The following is a 19,867-nucleotide window of genomic DNA, read 5'->3' as shown; positions in this document are numbered from 1 at the left end:
ACCCTGTCACTTTGTGACAGGTGAGCTAAAAAAGAATCCAGATATTTACCAGTAATATGATACAACAAATATTTCTAAATTAAATTTCTTTTTATTTTAACTGAATTTCACAGATAATTCCTATGTCATATTTAGATCTTAGACTGATTTACATTAAAATGCATGCTCCTAAAGCCTCTTTTTGCATTATTTCCTGTACCTGTGCAGGAGCAGCATTATTTCCTGTACCTGTGCAGGAGCATTATTTCGCAAAAATAAATTTTAATTGGAAAATAAAAATAATGGAATTGATAACATAACATTGTGCCATGATTGGTCGATTTTAAACAAGAACCACTGCAAGACGGAAACCACATTTGACTTTTTCTTTTTACTTTTATGGTCAAACACGTAGAAGAAAAAAATATTGCAGTAAAGAATACTCCTAGAAAACATAATGATATTGACAAAATCATAATTCGAATTTCATATTTGTCCTTGACGATCAACATCATTTCAAGTCCAGGTTTAATCAGAATAATTCAACATGTCAGTTATGTGATTGATATGTGCTCTTTTGTCTGAGTATAAATCAAATCTGTAAAAAATAACAAGAGAGCCATGACGGCCCTGAGTCGCTCACCAGAAACAAATGCTTTTCAGTGTTGGAAATTATCCATTGTCAATATTTTCTAATATTAAATTTGAGCATAGAATATGTTTAAACAATAATTTGAAGAAATGCCATGATCTGGGGCATTCAAGCTTTAGCTTAAATGGAGCCAATCAAATAAATATTAGCAAACTTGATAACAGACTACCTAAGAATGCTATGAAGTTTGGTGATCATCCATCAATTATTCAGTAGGAAATAAAGTTCAAAGGTTTTTCTATCTTTAGCTTTAGTGGCCCCTTAAAAGGGGCAATCAAATTAATATGAGCAAACTTGATAAAAGACTACCTAAGAATGCTATGAAGTTTGGTGATCATCCATCAATTATTTCAGTAGGAAATAAAGTTCAAAGGTTTTTCTATCTTTAGCTTTAGTGGCCCCTTAAAAGGGGCAATCAAATTAATATGAGCAAACTTGATAAAAGACTACCTAAGAATGCTACAGACAAGGTTTGGTGATCATCCATCAATTAGTTCTGTAGAAGAAGATGTTTAAAGGGTTTTCTGTTTTTAGCTTTAGCGGCCCCTAAGCTGTCCTAAAACATGAGCAAACTTTATAAATGACTAGCCAAGAAAGCTACAGACAAAGTTTGGTGATCATCTAGCAATTATCTCTCTAGAAATAGACCTTCAAAGGTATTTCTATTTTTAGCTTTAGCGACCCTAAAATGGGCCAATCAAATTAATATGAGCAAACTTGATAAAAGACTACCCAAGAATGTTACAGACAAAGTTTGGTGATCATCCATCGATTAGTTCTGTAGAAGAAACTGTTTAAAGGTTTTTTTGTTTTCTTTTAGCCCTTGAGGCCCCTAAAAGGGGCCAATCAAATTAATATGAGCAAACTTGATAACAGACTACCTAAGAATGCTACAGACAAAGTTTGGTGATCATCCATCAATTAGTTCTGTAGAAATAGACGTTTAAAGGTATTTATATTTTTAGCTTTAGCAGCCCCTAAAAGGGGCCAATCAAATTAATATGAGCAAACTTGATAAAAGACTACCCAAGAATGCCACAGACAAAGTTTGGTGATCATCCATCCTTTAGTTCCGTAGAAGAAGATGTTTAAAGGTTTTTCTATTTTTAGCTCTGTTGACCACTAAAAGGGGCGTATTGAAATGGCATGAGCAAATTCAAGTGTGACTGTCACAAGAATGCTACAGACCAAATTTGAAGTAAATCTGCCCAACAGTTTCAGAGAAGAAGACGATTGTTGATGCATGACGACGGACGCCGGAGCATCCCCCTTTGATACTAATAGCTCACCCTGAACCTTCGGTTCTGGTGAGCTAATAAAGTAATGACAATTTATGCAAATTTCAATAATTTGACCTTAATAGGGTCAACAGCAACTGCAATGTCAGACAACAACATGACTGTAGCAATAGCTCTCCCTTTTTATCAAGAAAGTCAAGCTTATACAATTGTAATAATTATATAAAATTTATACCTCAGATAAATCATGTATCAGTTACTTTTTTATTCTGTAAAATATAACTGTTACCGACTTGTGTTTATATTTAATGGAAAAACCAAAGCAATAACAACACAATTTAAGGTATTACTTTTGTTAATCATTGAAAATTGTGAATAAGGTTATTTCAAACAAAAATTAATAACCTTAGAATACTCAAAGCTGAATTTTTTTTATAACAGTAATTATATATATATATACAACTATGAAATTTAATCAAATCATTCAGCATGTTATAAACCATTAATATACAAATCCCTCATATACAGATAATATACAGTGGCTTTATATGGATACTTAATTATATCACTGCAGTGCAATATCAAAATTTATTGCATCTCTTTTAAAATCAGCTTAATATAAGATGCATTTAAATATTGTAAAATATAAATAAAATATAAAATATTGTGAGTTTTTTTTCCCTCCATAAAAGTTTGTTTTCCCATATTTAAGCAGTACAAAATATCACTTAAACTTTCTCTTTATCATTACAAATATAATTACTTTGTAAATATAATAACAATTTTTATCATTGCAGATTTTGTAAAACTGATAAATTTGAACAATTATAGGCCTGTATAGCAATCATTTGGAATTCAATTTATAATTAAATAGTTTTGTTTATATCAAGATAAGTCAACATTTGTTTTAAAGAAAAAATTATCAAAAGCAAATACACATGTATATCTAACCATCTGCAGTATAATGAAGTGTAATGCTGATGTTCATATCCAGAGTTCTAATATTCCAAAGAATCTTGGTTTTTCAGTCTTGCCTTGCCTTTATCATCATAATTATGTCATTTTAAAATTTAACAAAAAATGTGTCTTAATATTATTAAGCAGATTTATGTAATTTTGTATATGTTCTATGTTTCATTTTTCCTCTTTTACAATAAATAATTATAATAAATAATTCAACAATTTTGTCTTCAATTAACTATAGATGATGTACTTTTCTGGTAAAATGCACAATTTTGTCTTCAATTATCTATAATTGATGTACATTTCTTCAATACTGTATGTAGATAATAAAAATATTCAGTAAAATTGATCTACATCTTATCATCATTTCCATCCTGTTCAGTTATATGATACTGTATTCCATTTTGAGATTCAGTCAGGCCTAGACATTAACTTTTGAATCAGGTTGTCCTGTCGGGCAAGTAGTTTTTAAAACTACTTGCCCGTGACCTAAGACTTACTTGTCCTGACCTAAAAATGGTAAAAAATTTTTTAATGTATAAATCAGAAAAACAAACAAGCTCATAAATATTTTTTGTATTTAGTAGTTTTTCTAAAACATCGGTTCATCTGTTTATTCAATGTGAATATACTACGGTCATGTACATTTGTTGATATAGGAAACGGAAGGAAAAATATGAGCATGCGCCGCGATAAGGAAATTCCCCGTTCAATCATCAAGTCAACAGCCGTAAACGAGTCTTCGTTTACTAAGTTCATAATGTTGTTATATTAGATTAAACAATAAATCATTTTTAATGCAAAAACTTTATTTAACAATTATATTTAAAGATCAATATGATTATCTACATATTTTCAATGATATCTTTACATGCAAACATCAAAATTTAAACAACAGCATAACCCGGGAATTACCTTGTACAAAATTAGATATAGTCTATTATTAGAACAGAGAATTACCTTACCGCGGTGCATGCTCATATTTTTGCTTCCGTTTCCTATATCAACAAATGTACATGACCGTAGTATATTCACATTATTGATAATAATTCATGGTGTATTTTTGTTTTAAAGATGTTTATAAATGAAAAGATGTTATTTCTATTCATTTTGTACATGCATTTTGTCAATGATGCTTTTTATTTTCACTTGCCCTGTCGGACAAGTGCTTTTCAAAATAACTTGCCTGGACCAAACTTTTAGTTGTCCCGGGCAGTCGGACAACCGTTAATGTCGAGCCCTGTCAGTATGTAGATTATTTAAGATTCAGCAAATCTTTAAATATAAAATAACTAAGTAAATATTGCAGATCTTAACTGACTTCATGTTTCATGCAATGTAGATATAGTCAGAGTTGTAGATAACACTATGTCTCTGATATAGTCTGTGAGTTAAAGTCCAATATTTCATGTTTTATCCTTTTTTGTATGTGAAGCAATTTGTCCATTCCGAGATTCAGCTTGACGTTGATTGGAGATTCAGCAAAGCTTTAAATATCTAAGAAACTAAACTGACTAATTGTCCTTCCACTTCTCTATATTGTCTCTTAACATCTTTATTTGATCTGAAATGACACAAAATAAATGTATATATATAAAATAACTGATGTTTGATTTCATGGTCACTTTTGTAAATAAATTTAGAATGAAACAATTATATAGTATATATCAAAGGTTAATTTTTTAGTATAATTTATTGTCATGAATTTCAAACTTAGTTTATTGTTTCCATGCATTTTACTAATATAAATACTCTAATTTTAAAGATAAATTTGTAAATTCTAATCTAACCAGCAGTCATTTAGGTCATTGTTTGTTAAGTTTTGAGGGGACAAATGGCCACCTCTAAGCATTGCTAGAGTAGAAAAACCATCAACAGTTTACTATGTACTATTCAAGCAATGAGTGAGCACATTGGTACAACTGTTTACCTTTTGTAAGCTAGATTGTTTAATGCAAAGCTATATTTAAGGTATTAGGACCCTAATGGGCACTATAAGGAACTAAAAAATTGACATCATAGGTCAGAAGTATACCTTAAAGTACACCTGTATGCAAAATTTAAACAAAGTTTACCGTACGGAAATCAAGTTATGGCCACTTTTCTTAACTCAAGCTAGGATGTTATGAGGGCCCTTTTTTAGAAATGCGGAACCTTTAAATAATCTGCAATAACTTTCTAATGAAAAGTGTTTTCCAATTAATTTTTGGTAAGAAACAAATAGTACCATTCAGCTAACAATCCACATAAGCAAAATTATGGTTTCTACTTTAAATTTATGAAATCTGTATAAAAATGTTACCCTACCCCACCCATTTTTACCACGTGTCTGACCATTTTTCTACTTAGGGAGCCTAATTTAAAAAAATCTTAAAATTTACCCAAATGAGTGCATGTTTTCAAAGTTTCCCTAAATTTTTAAAAAAAGTATATTGGTTGATCTTATGAAATATGAAATACTTTTACTGTCTAGTTTTGATTATTTTACACTTTGAAAATATCAGGTACCATATTTATTACTAGATTTAGCATAATTTAGCCAATAAATACCTATATAATTAAAAAATCAAAATTAAACACTTCTTTCTTTCCAAATGGGACATGAGAGATACATAAATAATGTTAAAAGAAAAAAAGAAAGAAAAAAAAAGTTGACCCTTCTGGGGATTGAACCCATGGCCCTCATTTTCAATGTAGTTAACAGTAGTTCTAGCCTATCTGAATACTCTTCAACGCGGAGGTAATGCATTAGGGTGCTAATACCTTAAGACAAATCAAGTGCATATTGCATTCAATAGAATGGCTGTCATGTATTAAAAAATATAAATTTAAAAATATATAATGGTATACCTTTCTTAAGATCAGCTATTATGGCCTGTTTTCTCAAAAATTCAAGACACAAATCTTTATTTAAGCCATAAGCTCTCATGTTGCTTGTAAATGTCCTGTAAAACAAAAAGATAAAGTTAACATAACTTGCTTAGTGGGAACAAATCTCTTTTTGTTCTACGACTTTCAAACAATTTCTTTCACCTAATAAACATATTTTGTCTGCTTTCTGGACTAAACAATACTGATTTCTGATGAAGAAACCTGCCTGTTACTCAAGTAAGCCTCACACTTTTACCACCAAACAATAAAAGGACTTACACTATCAACATATTAAGAAAAGACACTGAACAATGTATATTTTTGTACAATAAAACATGTACTTGGCAATCTAAATCTTGCAGGAAAGATCTGTTGTGTCAAATAATACTTTCATATAATGAAAACACATACCCAAGTTGTCCAAAAGTGATATTCTCCTGGAACATGGAATCATCATTCTGAGAATCATGTCCATCCTCACTGTAAAGTAAAAGAATTATATAAACATTGGTATACTACATATATTTCATAACTTTAACACTAACCAGAACAGAAAGTGATAATCCTTTGCCATCAGTGTAAAACTGGGTCAGACTGAACAAGTTTAGAGCTAGGCCAGACTGCACCAGTGTAAACCTAAGCCAAACAGTACCAGTGTAATGCAAGGCCAGATTGTACCAGTATAAAGCTAGGCCAGACTGCACCAGTGCAATGCTAGGCCAGACATCACCAATTTTAAGCTAGGCCATACAGCACCAGTATAAAGCTAGGCCAGACTGCATCAGTATAAAGCCAGACCAGACTGCACCAGAATAAAGCTTGGCCAAAGGGTACCAGTATAGAGCTAGACTGGACTGTACCAGTATAAAGCTAGGCCAGACTGCACCAGTATAGAGCTAGACTGGACTGTACCAGTATAAAGCTTGGCCAGACTGTACCAGTATAAAGCTTGGCCAGACTGCACCAGTATAAAACTAGGCCAGATTGCACCAGTATAAAACTAGGCCAGACTGCACCAGTATAAAGCTTGGCCAGACTGCACCAGTATAAAACTAGGCCAGATTGCACCAGTATAAAACTAGGCCAGACTGCACCAGTATAAAGCCAGTCTAGACTGCACCAGTATAAAGCTAGGCCAGATTGCACCAGTATAAAGCTAGGCCAGACTGTACCAGTATAAAAGCTTGGCCAGACTGCACCAGTATAAAGCCAGTCTAGACTGCACCAGTATAAAGCTAGGCCAGACTGCACCAGTATAAAACTAGGCCAGATTGCACCAGTATAAAAACTAGGCCAGACTGCACCAGTATAAAGCCAGTCTAGACTGCACCAGTATAAAGCTAGGCCAGATTGCACCAGTATAAAGTTAGGCCAGACTGTACCAGTATAAAGCTTGGCCAGACTGCACCAGTATAAAGCTAGGCCAGATTGCACCAGTATAAAGCTTGGCCAGACTGCACCAGTATAAAGCTTGGCCAGACTGCACCAGTATAAAACTAGGCCAGACTGCACCAGTATAAAACTAGGCCAGACTGCACCAGTATAAAGCCAGTCTAGACTGCACCAGTATAAAGCTAGGCCAGACTGCACAAGTGTAAAGCTTGGCCAGACTGTACCAGTATAAAGCCAGTCCAGACTGCACCAGTATAAAGCTAGGCCAGACTGTACCAGTATAAAGTTAGGCCAGACTGCACCAGTGTAAAACTTGGCCAGATTGCACCAGTATAAAGCTTGGCCAGACTGCAGAAATACATAGACTGAAGTATATGAGCCGTGTCATGACAAAACCAACATAGTGCACATCCGCGCAGTCTGATCAGGATCCATGCTGTTCGCTTACAAACCCTATAACAAGTAAAAAAACTAATAGCGAACAGCATGGATCCTGATCAGACTGTGCGGATGTGTCACTCTGCCACAGTGACAAACACCATATTTTACTGTATTAGTTCACACGTCTTTGTCTCTGTCCATCAAGACAAAGCATTTATTGACCATCTTAATTTGTAGTGACTGCCAAAACATTACTCTGATAAATGACTAGACATAACAATATTACAAGAAATACCCAGTCTAAAGTAACCTGACTGATTGCCAATACCAAGTCTAGAGTAACCTGACTGATTGCCAATATGCTACAAGGTTCACAAATTCAGAAACTATTGCTGTAAATATTTCTTCACGAAATCTACAATATCTGAGGAAAATACATATCTAAAAACTAATTTGTCATTACTTTGCAATATCTTTTGCATACTTTCCTGTTCACTGTGAATCAATACTGCTTTGTTAGAAGTATAGAGAAATTGGCAGCACACAGAATATAAGACTAGGCAAATTCTGTATCCATAAAAGAAATTGTAGGGTCTTGTATTTTCGTATTTTAACAAAAGATACAAATACTGGTACTATATAAATGCAAAGAAAAAATCCACTAATCTGAAGGTCCGTTGAAGTAAGTATTATTAAAATTTTCATACTTCATTTTTCTTTCCATTCTTTTTATGATCCCAATTTATCCCATACAAAAACACCTTAATACAGCACTTCAACAAATGTATCTAAAATATCAATTATGCTTGGTTAAATCTATCCACTGTTTTATTTGGATTTTCTGAATTTCTTTGTAAAACAATGGTTTTACATGTATTTAAAATGTTATATTGATGGCAATACCCAGTCGTATTTATTTCTTCAAAATAAATTATTATCATTCCCAATGACAATTTGTCAAACGCAATCTATTTGCTAAAAAGCTATTATATTTTCATGTAACTTAAAAAATCACATAGAGGATATTTGTTTGTTTGTGAGAATACTGTTTATAAAGCCCACTCGATGAAATAAAATTACATCTTACACAACAAACAAACAAATTTTCTTTTTATTTTATGCTTAAAAACAAGTTAAAACGAAATTTCCATAATATTAACGTTAATATTAAAATGTTTTTCCCATTGAGAGCCCCATATAGTCGGAATTTCTCATTAAAAACAAGTTAGAAGTCTTGAGCTGAAAAATAAGTCTGACAATCGACGTTAAATGACGGTAATATTATTCATTTTATTAAAAAAATATGAATGATCGCTTGTTTTAATATTAAAAACAAACAATTAGGAGAAAAAGTCCAACCATCCATCCATATTTCTGTTACTTACTGCGAATTTATATTAGACCTGGCTTTGTAAAATGTAAGCGGCAGCCATTTTCTTAAGTTGTGTATTTCATGGGAGGAAAATAATTGTGTTTGATTCAGAGGGATATCATTTGGATTTGTTAGTCATACACCTTTTTAAAAGAAAGAAAACTTATTTGAGGATTGCAACAGACAAAAAATAAGTGTTGACAGATGTGAAAACATTCAGAAAAGCAGCTAGGAAAATGGAAAACTTTGAAGCTGGCTCAGGAACGCTGGGTTGTTTACTTGTTCTTCGAGTGATGGCTGTCATTGCTTTTCAATTTTTCATAAAGCATACGGCAGTTATTGCTCGTAGGATACTTTAATATGCCCAAATGTCATCAAGAGCAGTTTCAAATATGGAAAGAATGTATTTTTCAGACTGTAAAAATGAAACAAAAAATTTAGAGACGAAATTTGGTGATTGGAATTTGAATGAATAGAAGTAAGTTTTCTTCTTTTTATTACATTTGACATTTAAGTTATTTATCAATTTCAGCTTTGCTTTTTCTTTAACGCCTGACATTGTCAGAATTGTCAGCAAAAATAAAATTGAGGTACCACATGGGGAAAATCTTAAACTAGAAATGTGTCCATAGGACACGGGTGCCCCCACCGCGCCACTGTTCTGTCAATCTTATGACTCTAGGTCAAATATTTTTTTAAAACTAAAAATCTTTTACTAAGTAAAGGGCAAAACTAAATATGCTGAGCAACCTTCACGTAAGGTTTAATGACTTTGTCAAATCCTTTTTGAGTTACATGCGACACAAGTTGAAAATTGCAAAAAAAATTCTAAGTCAAGAGCAATAACTCTAAAATTACTAAATAAATCCATAGGAAAATACCCAGGTGCACAACTACACATGCTGATCAATATTCCTGTAAAGTTTCATGACTCTATGTCAAATCCTTTTTGAGTTACATGCGACACAAGTTGAAAATTGCAAAATTTTACTAAGTCAAGGGCAATAATTCTAAAAATACTATAAAAATCCACACGAAAATACCCAGGTGCACAACTACACATGCTGATCAACATTCCTGTAAAGTTTCATGACTCTAGGTCAAATACTTTTTGAGTTACATGCGACACAAGTTGAAAATTGCAAAATTTTACTAAGTCAAGGGCAATAACTCTAAAAATACTAAAAATATCCAGACGAAAATACCCAGATGCACAACTACACTTGCTGATCAATATTCCTGTAAGTTTCATGACTCTAGGTCAAATACTTTTTGAGTTACGTGCTACAAAAAAGAGGACGGACAGAAGGACGGACAGACAAGGGTAAATCTAAATGCCCGCCACTAAAGTGGGGGCACAAAAAGTAGTTTCGTCATTGAAAAGTGTGAAATTATATTTTGATAATTTTCACTGTGAAATAATCAAATATAATTTTCACGGATAAATCAGTAATCCACTGAAAAGCATAAAATAAATACCGGTATTTGCATTTTAAGGAATCGTTTTGTTAAAAGCACATTATGCCTTGGTAATGAATAAATTTTTCATTATGCAGAAAGGGCAAGTGTTACATAATGTTGTTATAATATATTTAGATGCTTATCACCTGAATAAAATAATGTTAAACATGAAATAAAATGTGGTAAAGGTAGCAAAATGTAAACAAAGAAATATTTTGACTTCTGTACAAAATACTAATTCACTATAACTGTACTAAAAACCTAAACACAAAAGAAATGAAAGATGGCTCAGAAATATGACCAATTAGTAATAACTATTTAACAAGAGGGCCATGATGGCCCTGAGGTCGCTCACCTGTATATAGGCCCCCGGAGTGTGGCCAGTTTAAACCCCAGGGCTTTTATTTGAACAAACTTGGAAGACACCCATTAGAAGATGTTTCATGATGTTAAGTTTTTACTACACACATATGAAAAACAATGACCTCCCCCCCACAACCGGCAGGGCCAATTTTAACCCAAGGGCTTTTATTTGAACAATATTTGTAGACACCCATAAGAAGATGTTTCATGCTAAACATTTAAACTATAGCTCATTGGGTTTTTTAAAAGAAGATTTTTAAATTTTAAGTATACACAAGTTAAAAACAATGACACCCCTGGAGCGGGGCCAGTTTTAACCCTAGGGCTTTTATTTGAACAAACTTTGTAGACACTGACTAGAAGATGTTTCATGCTTAATATCTAACCTCTGGCTATTTGGGTTTTTTGAAAGAAATTTTTTAAGTTTTTGCTATACACTATAAGGAAAATCAATGACCCCCCCGGGCGGGGCCAATTTTGACCCCAGCGCTTTTATTTGAACAAACTTTGTAGACACTTACTAGAAGATGTTTCATGCTTAATATCTAAACTCTGGCTATTTGGGTTTTTTGAAAGAAAATTTTTAAGTTTTTTGCTAAACACATAAAAGGAAAATCAATGACCCCCGGGGCGGGGCCAATTTTGACCCCAGGGCTTTTATTTGAACAAACTTTGTAGACACCGATTAGAACATGTTTCATGCTGAATATCTTAGCTCTAGCGCTTTGAGTTCTTTAAAAGAAGATTTTTTAAAGTTTTTACTATATGCATAGTAAAAACCAATGACCCCCGGGGCGGGGCCAATTTTGACCCCAGGGCTTTTATTTGAACAAACTTTGTAGACACCCATTAGAACACGTCTCATGCTGAATATCTTAGCTGCGCCCGTGCAGAAAATATTTCCTGTTCTCAGGAAGTCCCAGGAAATCCCAGGATTATCCCAGGATTTGTTTGCTACCTCTTAACAAAAGTCCTGTTTATAGGATATCTCAAGACTTTTGAACATACTGAACAGGACAAAACAGGAATTGTCAGGACTTTAATCTTACCAACAGGAAAAAACAGGAAATCTCAGGACTTTTATTTTCAAATATGTCCTGAGGACAGGAATTATCAGGACTTCATTTATAGTGAAGTCCTTTAGTCAAAGACAAGAAAGATATTTTCTTAGAAGGCCTTTCTGTAAAGTGAAAAGTAAGAAGTCTTGTTAATTCCTGTTCTTTAGACAGAGGAATAAATGAAATAACTTTTGTGAGCCTTTTTATTACTGAGCAAAGCTGAAAAAATGCTAAGTATAAAAAATGAGAAAAATTGATAAAATATATTGAAGTCGGTTTGTAATAGTTTTCTTTAACACAATGGGTATCAAAATACTCAGAATTTAAAATTCTATAATCTTAGACCTTAATCACAAACAATTAAGAAAAAAATTGCTAATTGATTTTTGAACATAGCAAGGAAATTATTTTTTTTCATTTAATAAGATATTGTAATAGGGAAAATCAAATATACATGATTGTATATAACCTGCACATAATTTTGGCACAGATTCTGAGTGGAATAGGGACAGAATTGGCATGGAATCAGTGATTTCTGTGTGGACCATGGAAAGAAATGAAATTCTGTCATTCCATTTCAAAACAAAAACAATTCACATAAAAGTTACCCAAAGCATTATTCTACTCTAGTTTTTTTTTTGCATTTACAAACATTGAAATGTATATGTTTTCAACCTATTGTACTTCTTACAGTACTTTTTTTTACTAAAGCTCATGCAACTGTCATTTTTATCTATTTCAAATCAAGGAACCAATATGCCTGATAATTGCATACACTTAGGACACCCACTTAGATATTACACCACGCAGATCAAAGATCTGATAAAACTGGCCACCTTTGTTCTCCCACCATAATGTGCATGACTAATTTACTCCCTGGTCATTCCTACAAATCAGACTGTTCCATGTGGTTATTTTGGGGAGTTGAATGATATGCAGAATATGTCTAGGACATTGCAATTTTTCCTCTTTATTAAATTCGTGATTTTTTAAATCTACTTATCTATTAGCTATTTGATGTGGTTTTTTACATTCAATGAATGTTATATAAAATGATAACTGCTTTGATTTTTGGATTAACCCTGTTTTACCTAATGATGTACCTGTCCAGTTTGAATGGTCAGCTAGAAGCTTGGAAATAGTGTAAATTACAGAGGAGACTACTTCCTGTTTAAGCAATTTTGGAGTTTAAGATGTTAAGGTGTTTAAGTTTAATAAGTGTAGTTATGGTTAATAAGAATGACAAGAATCAGAATCACCTGGGACAAGGAGATATACAACAGAATGAGGTAATTAAACCTTTAGTTACATTTATACAGAAACAGGTTATATATGTATATCAAACAATCAAGGTAGCAAACTAAAATTTGTAACCACTTCATACATTGATTTACTAACAATTGATTTAAATCTAGATTTGATTGTCACATTAATTTGTAACATATATAATATACAAAATAGCATATAAATAGATAGATTGTCTTTTTTATTTCTGCAAGTTAAAATAATGTGAAACAAATTAAAATTATGAGGACTTAATGGTACATTTTTTTACACACCTGTCAGTAAGTTTTGTGGAGCTGAATAAGACAGGGTTATCATAATTATTTATCATTTTATGTGTTGTTTTCAATGGAAAAATCTGATATTAGATTTCAAACAAACTGCAGGCTTTAAAGTGGGGCCAGTTCTGAGTCTGACTCTGAGATGCTAGGTGAATAATGATGTGCAGTATTGAGCCCCAAAAGGTATGCTTTATTTTTTTAAATAACTATATTTGACTATTCTTAATCTTTCCCAGAAGAAAAAAATAGTTCATTGCACAATTATTTGAAACCATTTGTTACCTTTCTTTTAAAATTCATATTTTAATGAAAGTTGCATTTAAGTTCTTACATTGGTTGAATCCAACTTCTAAGCAACAAATTATTCTGCAACCAGCTAGTACTATTTAGCATTATAAGTGTAAAGTTTCTTTCTCAAGGAAACAATGGCTTGCTGACAGGGTTTAAACAAATATGGCAAGGAATCCTTAGATTACTGGTCTGATTTGTTAACCTGCATTAAAAAAATTTTGGCCATGCCACCACTTGTGTTTATATTGCATGTAAAGTTTCATGACATCACTGCTTATTTGATATTTTCAACAAAACCTTTTTCTTCTCCATTACAATGAACAAATCTTATTTTTGAAATAAAAGACAATTAAAAATCAGAACACATTTCTTCTTTAAATTTATTTTTTTAAAGAAAGAAGTCAAAGTCTTGATGTAGGCAGGTTAAATGCAGGATGAATATGTCATTTCTTAAAAATCACTTGAACAAGGCTTCATAAGTATTAGGGACCTTTTTCTTCTCATGCTAATTATATGCACATTTTTGTTAAATTTGATAATGCTAAAGGGGCTAGAATTTGGTTTATTTATACAAACACATTATGATAAATAATTGTTACAATGCTTAAAAGAATAGAACTGTACTTGACAGTAACTCAGTATTGCTGAACATGTCTTTTTTTCCAGAAATAATGAAGGAGTCAGAGTGTCAATCAGAGTGCCAACTGTTCAAGGCTGGGAGATAGTCAGCTGGGAGCCTGAGAGCAAAATGACGTAAATGCCATGCAGGGAAAGTTTGTTAACTTGTGAATCAAAGCTAGCTTCTAGATGCCATCACAGTCAAACTTTTCAGTGTATTTTTTCTCAAATCTATAAACTTTCCTGGATCTATAGTGTGTGATTTTTTCATAATAAATTTTTCTGTTCTAATCCCTTCAATTATATGTAATAATTGTATACATATAAAATGTAAAATATGATGAAATATTAAAATAAATATTTTTAAACTAACTAAATTTGTGCTTTAAATTAGTATTTCAAAGCAGCATTTATTTAAATATCAGCTTTTACTGTTTTCTACATTTCTACATGTCTGTCCTGGGGACAGGACATTTATTAGATAATGAGACTGTCCTGGGAACAGGACTTTCCTGGGATTACAGGACTGTCCTGGGAACAGGAAATTCCTGGGATTACAGGACTGTCCTGGGAACAGGACATTCCTGGGATTACAGGACTGTCCTGGGAACAGGACTTTCCTGGGATTATAAGACTGTCCTGGGAACAAGACATTCCTGGGATAGCAGAGCAATATTTTTTCCTGTTTTTTCCTGTCTTCAAGAAATTCCTGGGATTGTCAAGTCCCATTTAACGGCGTGAAAAAAGTCTCAGGATTATCTCAGGAAATCCTGAGATTTTTCCAGGACAAATTCCTGAGACTTCTCAGGAATTCCTGGGATAGTCCCAGGACTTCTTGTTCATTTTCTGCACGGGAGTAGCTCTTTGGTTTCTTTAAAAGAAGATTTTTTAAGTTTTTACTATATGCATATAGGGAAAATCTATGACCCCCTGGGGCGGGGCCAATTTTGACCCCAGGGCTTTTATTTGAACAAACTTGGTAGACACTCATTAGAAGATGTTTCATGCTAAATATCTTAGCTCTAGCTCTTTGGTTTCTTTAAAAGAAGATTTTTTAAGTTTTTACTATATGTATATAGGGAAAATCTATGACCCCCTGGGGCGGGGTCAATTTTGACCCAAGGGCTTTTATTTGAACAAACTTGGTAGACATTCACTAGAAGATGTTTCATGCCAAATATCTAAGCTCTAGCTCTTACGGTTCTTTAAAAGAAGATTTTTTAAGTTTTTACTATATGCATATAGGGAAAATCAATGACCCTCGGGGCGGGGCCAATTTTGACCCCAGGGCTTTTATTTGAACAAACTTGGTAGACACTCACTAGAAGATGTTTCATGCCCAATATCTTAGCTCTAGCTCTTTGGGTTCTTTAAAAGAAGATTTTTTAGTTTTTACTATATGCATATAGGGAAAATCAATGCCCCCCCCCTGGGGCGGGGCCAATTTTGACCCCAGGGCTTTTATTTGAACATACTTGGTAGACACTCACTAGAAGATGTTTCATGCCAAATATCTAAGCTCTAGCTCTTATGGTTTTTTAAAAGAAGATATTTAAAGTTTTTTCTTTTGGTTGCCATGGCAACCAGAGTTCTGCATGGAATTAAATTCTTTGAACAATTTTTAAAGGTGACCACCAAAGGAACATTCCTGTGAAGTTTGGATGAAATTGGCTTAGTGGTTTATGAGGAGATGTCATTTAAAGCAAAAGTTTACGGACGGACGGACGGACGGACGACGGACGGACGGACGAAAAGCGATCACAAAAGCTCACCCTGTCACTTTGTGACAGGTGAGCTAAAAAACTGTTACTGGACACCAAAAATAAAAAGCTTTTGAAAAATTAAAATAATATCATTTATGAAGCTAAATGGGCCTTTAAGAATGACAAAATTTGTGGAAATTCTAGAGGTATTTGTTACTTGTATTTTTAAGGGAAACATGTTATATATAGATCATCATTACAAGTGGCATTAATTGATACCATAGAGAGGAAATCTTGATCTGATCTTCTTACACATTCCTTACTTGCCTAAATAATTGTTAAGAAACTGAAAGAAATATAAATTGGCAGCTGCATATCATCAATATTAATTTAAAAGTTTTAGATTCCTAGATCATGTCACATTTATACCTTTATTTAATTTAGAACTGTCTAATTTTAACATAGGGGATTTAGGCGATTTAAATGCATTCAAAAGCCCTAAAATTATACAAGTTCGAGTTTCTGCAGAAAATAAATTTCATGAAACAATCTTAAATCTTGTACTTGTCAACGAATCATTTTGGTACAGAAGTTTCTAAAGAAGAATACACCAATTGCAGACACCCTCAAAGAATTATAAGTAACCAGTTGACTGATTTTTGTTTGACAACATAGGAAAGTTCTTGCTATTTAAAGGCCCATTATGCCACAGAAATGCTCCTATTCTTATTCTTAAAAATCTTTTCATTTTTGGAGTGCTTTCATAGTTTCCAAAAAATTACTCATTGGCCAATTATATGAACCATCTCTCATCTGTTGGTTTTAGGCAATTAGTACAGTAATAGTGATTAAGCATTTTGTATGGAATTCAAAAAACTAATTTGTTTAGATTTTGCTACATTTAAGACAAATTATTTCACATTAATCTCTATTTTCTTTAGGTTACAAGAATTTTACATGCTCTAAAACCATTATTTAAATATTATTTAATGCATATTTGCCCTTTCTAAAGAAGTAAACACATTTTTGTTTCAGAGGCATAATGTGCCTTTAAAGGTATCAGAAAAAATTACATAACTAAACATTTTTTCACATTAACTTGTATAATTACAAGTACTAAACAAACACAAACTCAAGCTTGTTGCATAAAGCATAAAAATACAATGCCTAAAGCACATAAACAGGTCAATGTAAGATTAAACTTGTAAAAAAGAATGCTCAAATAACCAATCTAAAATTCAAATTATATTTAGCTCCCAAGTTTATATTGCAGCATTTAACACAAATAATTTGTCTTGAAATATGTTCTTCCTTGAAGTCAAATTTGAAATGAAACGATGCTTGATAAGCCTATGATATCTGATTTAAATCTTGTACAATTCTACAGCAATTCAATGATGCATGAAATATACCGTTTCTTCATTACCTAATTCAATTCTCAGACAAAATCATGCATTCTGCCATAAAATTTTATATTATACGTTTAACTGGTTCCAGAGATAAATAACATCATCTCCCAGGGTTTTATCAGAAATCTTTTAAACAAGACTGATCATGCAAGTTATAATAGAAGAAATTCAAGCCTAGAAACAAGAATGGATGTATTGTTTTTCTTTCCAAAGGTGTATGCTACAGTTTCATATAAAGCAAACAAATATGGTAGTCACCAAACTTGATGTTGAGTTACATATATTTTTAGGATAGAGTTTTTTAAAATTTTAAATTAAAATTTTCTTTTTTTATTATTTTAAATTTGGTTTAAAAAAGGGAAGTTGAACCTGATAAAAAAACAACCTTTAATCTAGTTTCCAAACTTTTAATTTTAAAGTTTTTTGTGACAAAAAATTGAGTAAGGGGACAACATAACAGATTTTGCATGACAAAAACGATGTTGCAGCAATCATAACAGCTCAACTTTTTCTTTAAAACAGACCAGCTAAAAATTCCATCATGATTAAAATACTACACAAGACTAAAAACAGGATAAATTAGAAGTTTGTTAAATAAACACCAATTACCTGGTACACACTGGCTTTCTGGCTCGCTCATTTTGGACAGCATCAAAGAAAGCAGCATTCCAAAACCTGAGAGACCGCCATATAGGCTGTTCTCTTAAATAACTATACAGGAAATTCTTGTACCGGTGGCGACCATGCTGAGCTGAAAAATTAGATATACACATTAACTATTAAGCTGCTAAATTTCTGTAATATACCTAACCTGCTTTAATTTTATAACCATCTATTGTTCAAGTTACTTCTTCAAAGTCTAACTTAGCCTGGAAACAAACCTGCTTTGAGTTTATAACCATCTATTGTTGAAGTTACTTCTTCAAAGTCTAACTTAGCGTGGAAACAAACCTGCTTTGAGTTTATAACCATCTATTGTTGAAGTTACTTCTTCAAAGTCTAACTTAGCCTGGAAACAAACCTGCTTTGAGTTTATAACCATCTATTGTTGAAGTTACTTCTTCAAAGTCTAACTTAGCCTGAAAACAAACCTGCTTTGAGTTTATAACCATCTATTGTTGAAGTTACTTCTTCAAAGTCTAACTTAGCCTGGAAACAAACCTGCTTTGAGTTTATAACCATCTATTGTTGAAGTTACTTCTTCAAAGTCTAACTTAGCCTGGAAACAAGCCTGCTTTAAGTTTATAACCATCTATTGTTGAAGTTACTTCTTCAAAGTCTAACTTAGCGTGGAAACAAGCCTGCTTTAAGTTTATAACCATCTATTGTTGAAGTTACTTCTTCAAAGTCTAACTTAGCGTGGAAAACAAGCCTGCTTTAAGTTTATAACCATCTATTGTTGAAGTTACTTCTTCAAAGTCTAACTTAGCGTTGGAAACAAGCCTGCTTTGAGTTTATAACCATCTATTGTTGAAGTTACTTCTTCAAAAAGTCTAACTTAGCGTGGAAACAAGCCTGCTTTGAGTTTATAACCATCTATTGTTCAAGTTACTTCTTCAAAAGTCTAACCTTAGCCTGGAAAACAAGTCTGCTCTTTGAGTTATAACCATCTATTGTTGAAGTTACTTCTTCAAAAGTCTAACTTAGCCTGGAAACAAGCCTGCTTTAAGTTTAATAAACCATCTATTGTTTTGAAGTTACTTCTTCAAAGTCTAACTTAGCCTGGAAACAAGCCTGCTTTGAGTTTATAACCATCTATTGTTGAAGTTACTTCTTCAAAGTCTAACTTAGCCTGGAAACAAGCCTGCTTTAAGTTTATAACCATCTATTGTTCAAGTTACTACTTCAAAGTCTAACTTAGCGTGGAAACAAGCCTGCTTTGAGTTTATAACCATCTATTGTTGAAGTTACTTCTTCAAAGTCTAACTTAGCCTGTGAAACAAGCCTGCTTTGAGTTTATATAACCATCTATTGTTGTTGAAGTTACTTCTTCAAAGTCTAACTTAGCGTGGAAACAAGCCTGCTTTAAGTTTATAACCATCTATTGTTGAAGTTACTTCTTCAAAGTCTAACTTAGCCTGGAAAACAAAGCCTGCTTTTGAGTTTATAACCATCTATTGTTGAAGTTAACTTCTTCAAAGTCTAACTTAGCCTAGAAACAAACCTGCTTTGAGTTTATAACCATCTATTGTTGAAGTTACTTCTTCAAAGTCTAACTTAGATCCTGGGAAACAAGCCTGCTTTGAGTTATAACCATCTATTGTTCAAGTTACTTCTTCAAAGTCTAACTTAGCGTGGAAAAAGCCTGCTTTGAGTTTATAAACCGTCTATTGTTGAAGTTACTTCTTTCAAAGCCTAACTTAGCGTGGAAAACAAGCCTGCTTTTGAGTTTTGATAACCATCTACTGTTCAAATTACTTCTTCAAAGTCTAACTTAGCGTGGAAACAAGCCTGCTTTGAGTTTTAAACCATCTATTGTTGAAGTTACTTCTTCAAAGTCTAACTTAGCCTGGAAACAAACCTGCTTTGAGTTTATAACCATCTATTGTTG

At 32.7% G+C, this 19,867-nt stretch overlaps 1 protein-coding gene and 1 long non-coding RNA gene across 5 annotated transcripts in view; one reads left to right on the top strand and one right to left on the bottom strand.

Annotated features, from left to right (window-relative positions):
• The window catches only part of LOC132741382 (uncharacterized), a 98,406-nt gene that overhangs the window by 14,974 nt on the left and 63,565 nt on the right, over positions 1-19,867 (bottom strand). For 3 of the 4 annotated variants that reach the window (XM_060729535.1, XM_060729537.1, XM_060729536.1), the window contains exons 6-9: positions 17,926-18,067; positions 6,115-6,183; positions 5,683-5,777; positions 4,071-4,396 (exon numbers count right to left, since the gene is read on the bottom strand). The exons of the other annotated variant lie outside the window; for it this stretch is intronic. In XM_060729535.1, coding sequence (XP_060585518.1) covers positions 4,347-4,396; positions 5,683-5,777; positions 6,115-6,183; positions 17,926-18,067 — 356 coding nt within the window. In that variant the 3' untranslated portion in view covers positions 4,071-4,346. Of the gene's footprint in view, positions 1-4,070; positions 4,397-5,682; positions 5,778-6,114; positions 6,184-17,925; positions 18,068-19,867 lie in introns of those variants that run through there. 4 annotated transcript variants of the gene reach the window in all.
• LOC132741384 (uncharacterized) lies at positions 11,799-14,940 on the top strand. Its single transcript, XR_009627273.1, has 3 exons — positions 11,799-13,019; positions 13,401-13,478; positions 14,253-14,940. It is a non-coding gene; the product is annotated as an uncharacterized LOC132741384 (long non-coding RNA).

This window comes from Ruditapes philippinarum, unplaced genomic scaffold (assembly GCF_026571515.1).
Source record: "Ruditapes philippinarum isolate M1 unplaced genomic scaffold, ASM2657151v2 ctg501_1_1_1_1, whole genome shotgun sequence".
Classification (NCBI taxonomy): domain Eukaryota; kingdom Metazoa; phylum Mollusca; class Bivalvia; order Venerida; family Veneridae; genus Ruditapes; species Ruditapes philippinarum.
This window is presented reverse-complemented; position numbering and strand designations above follow the sequence as displayed.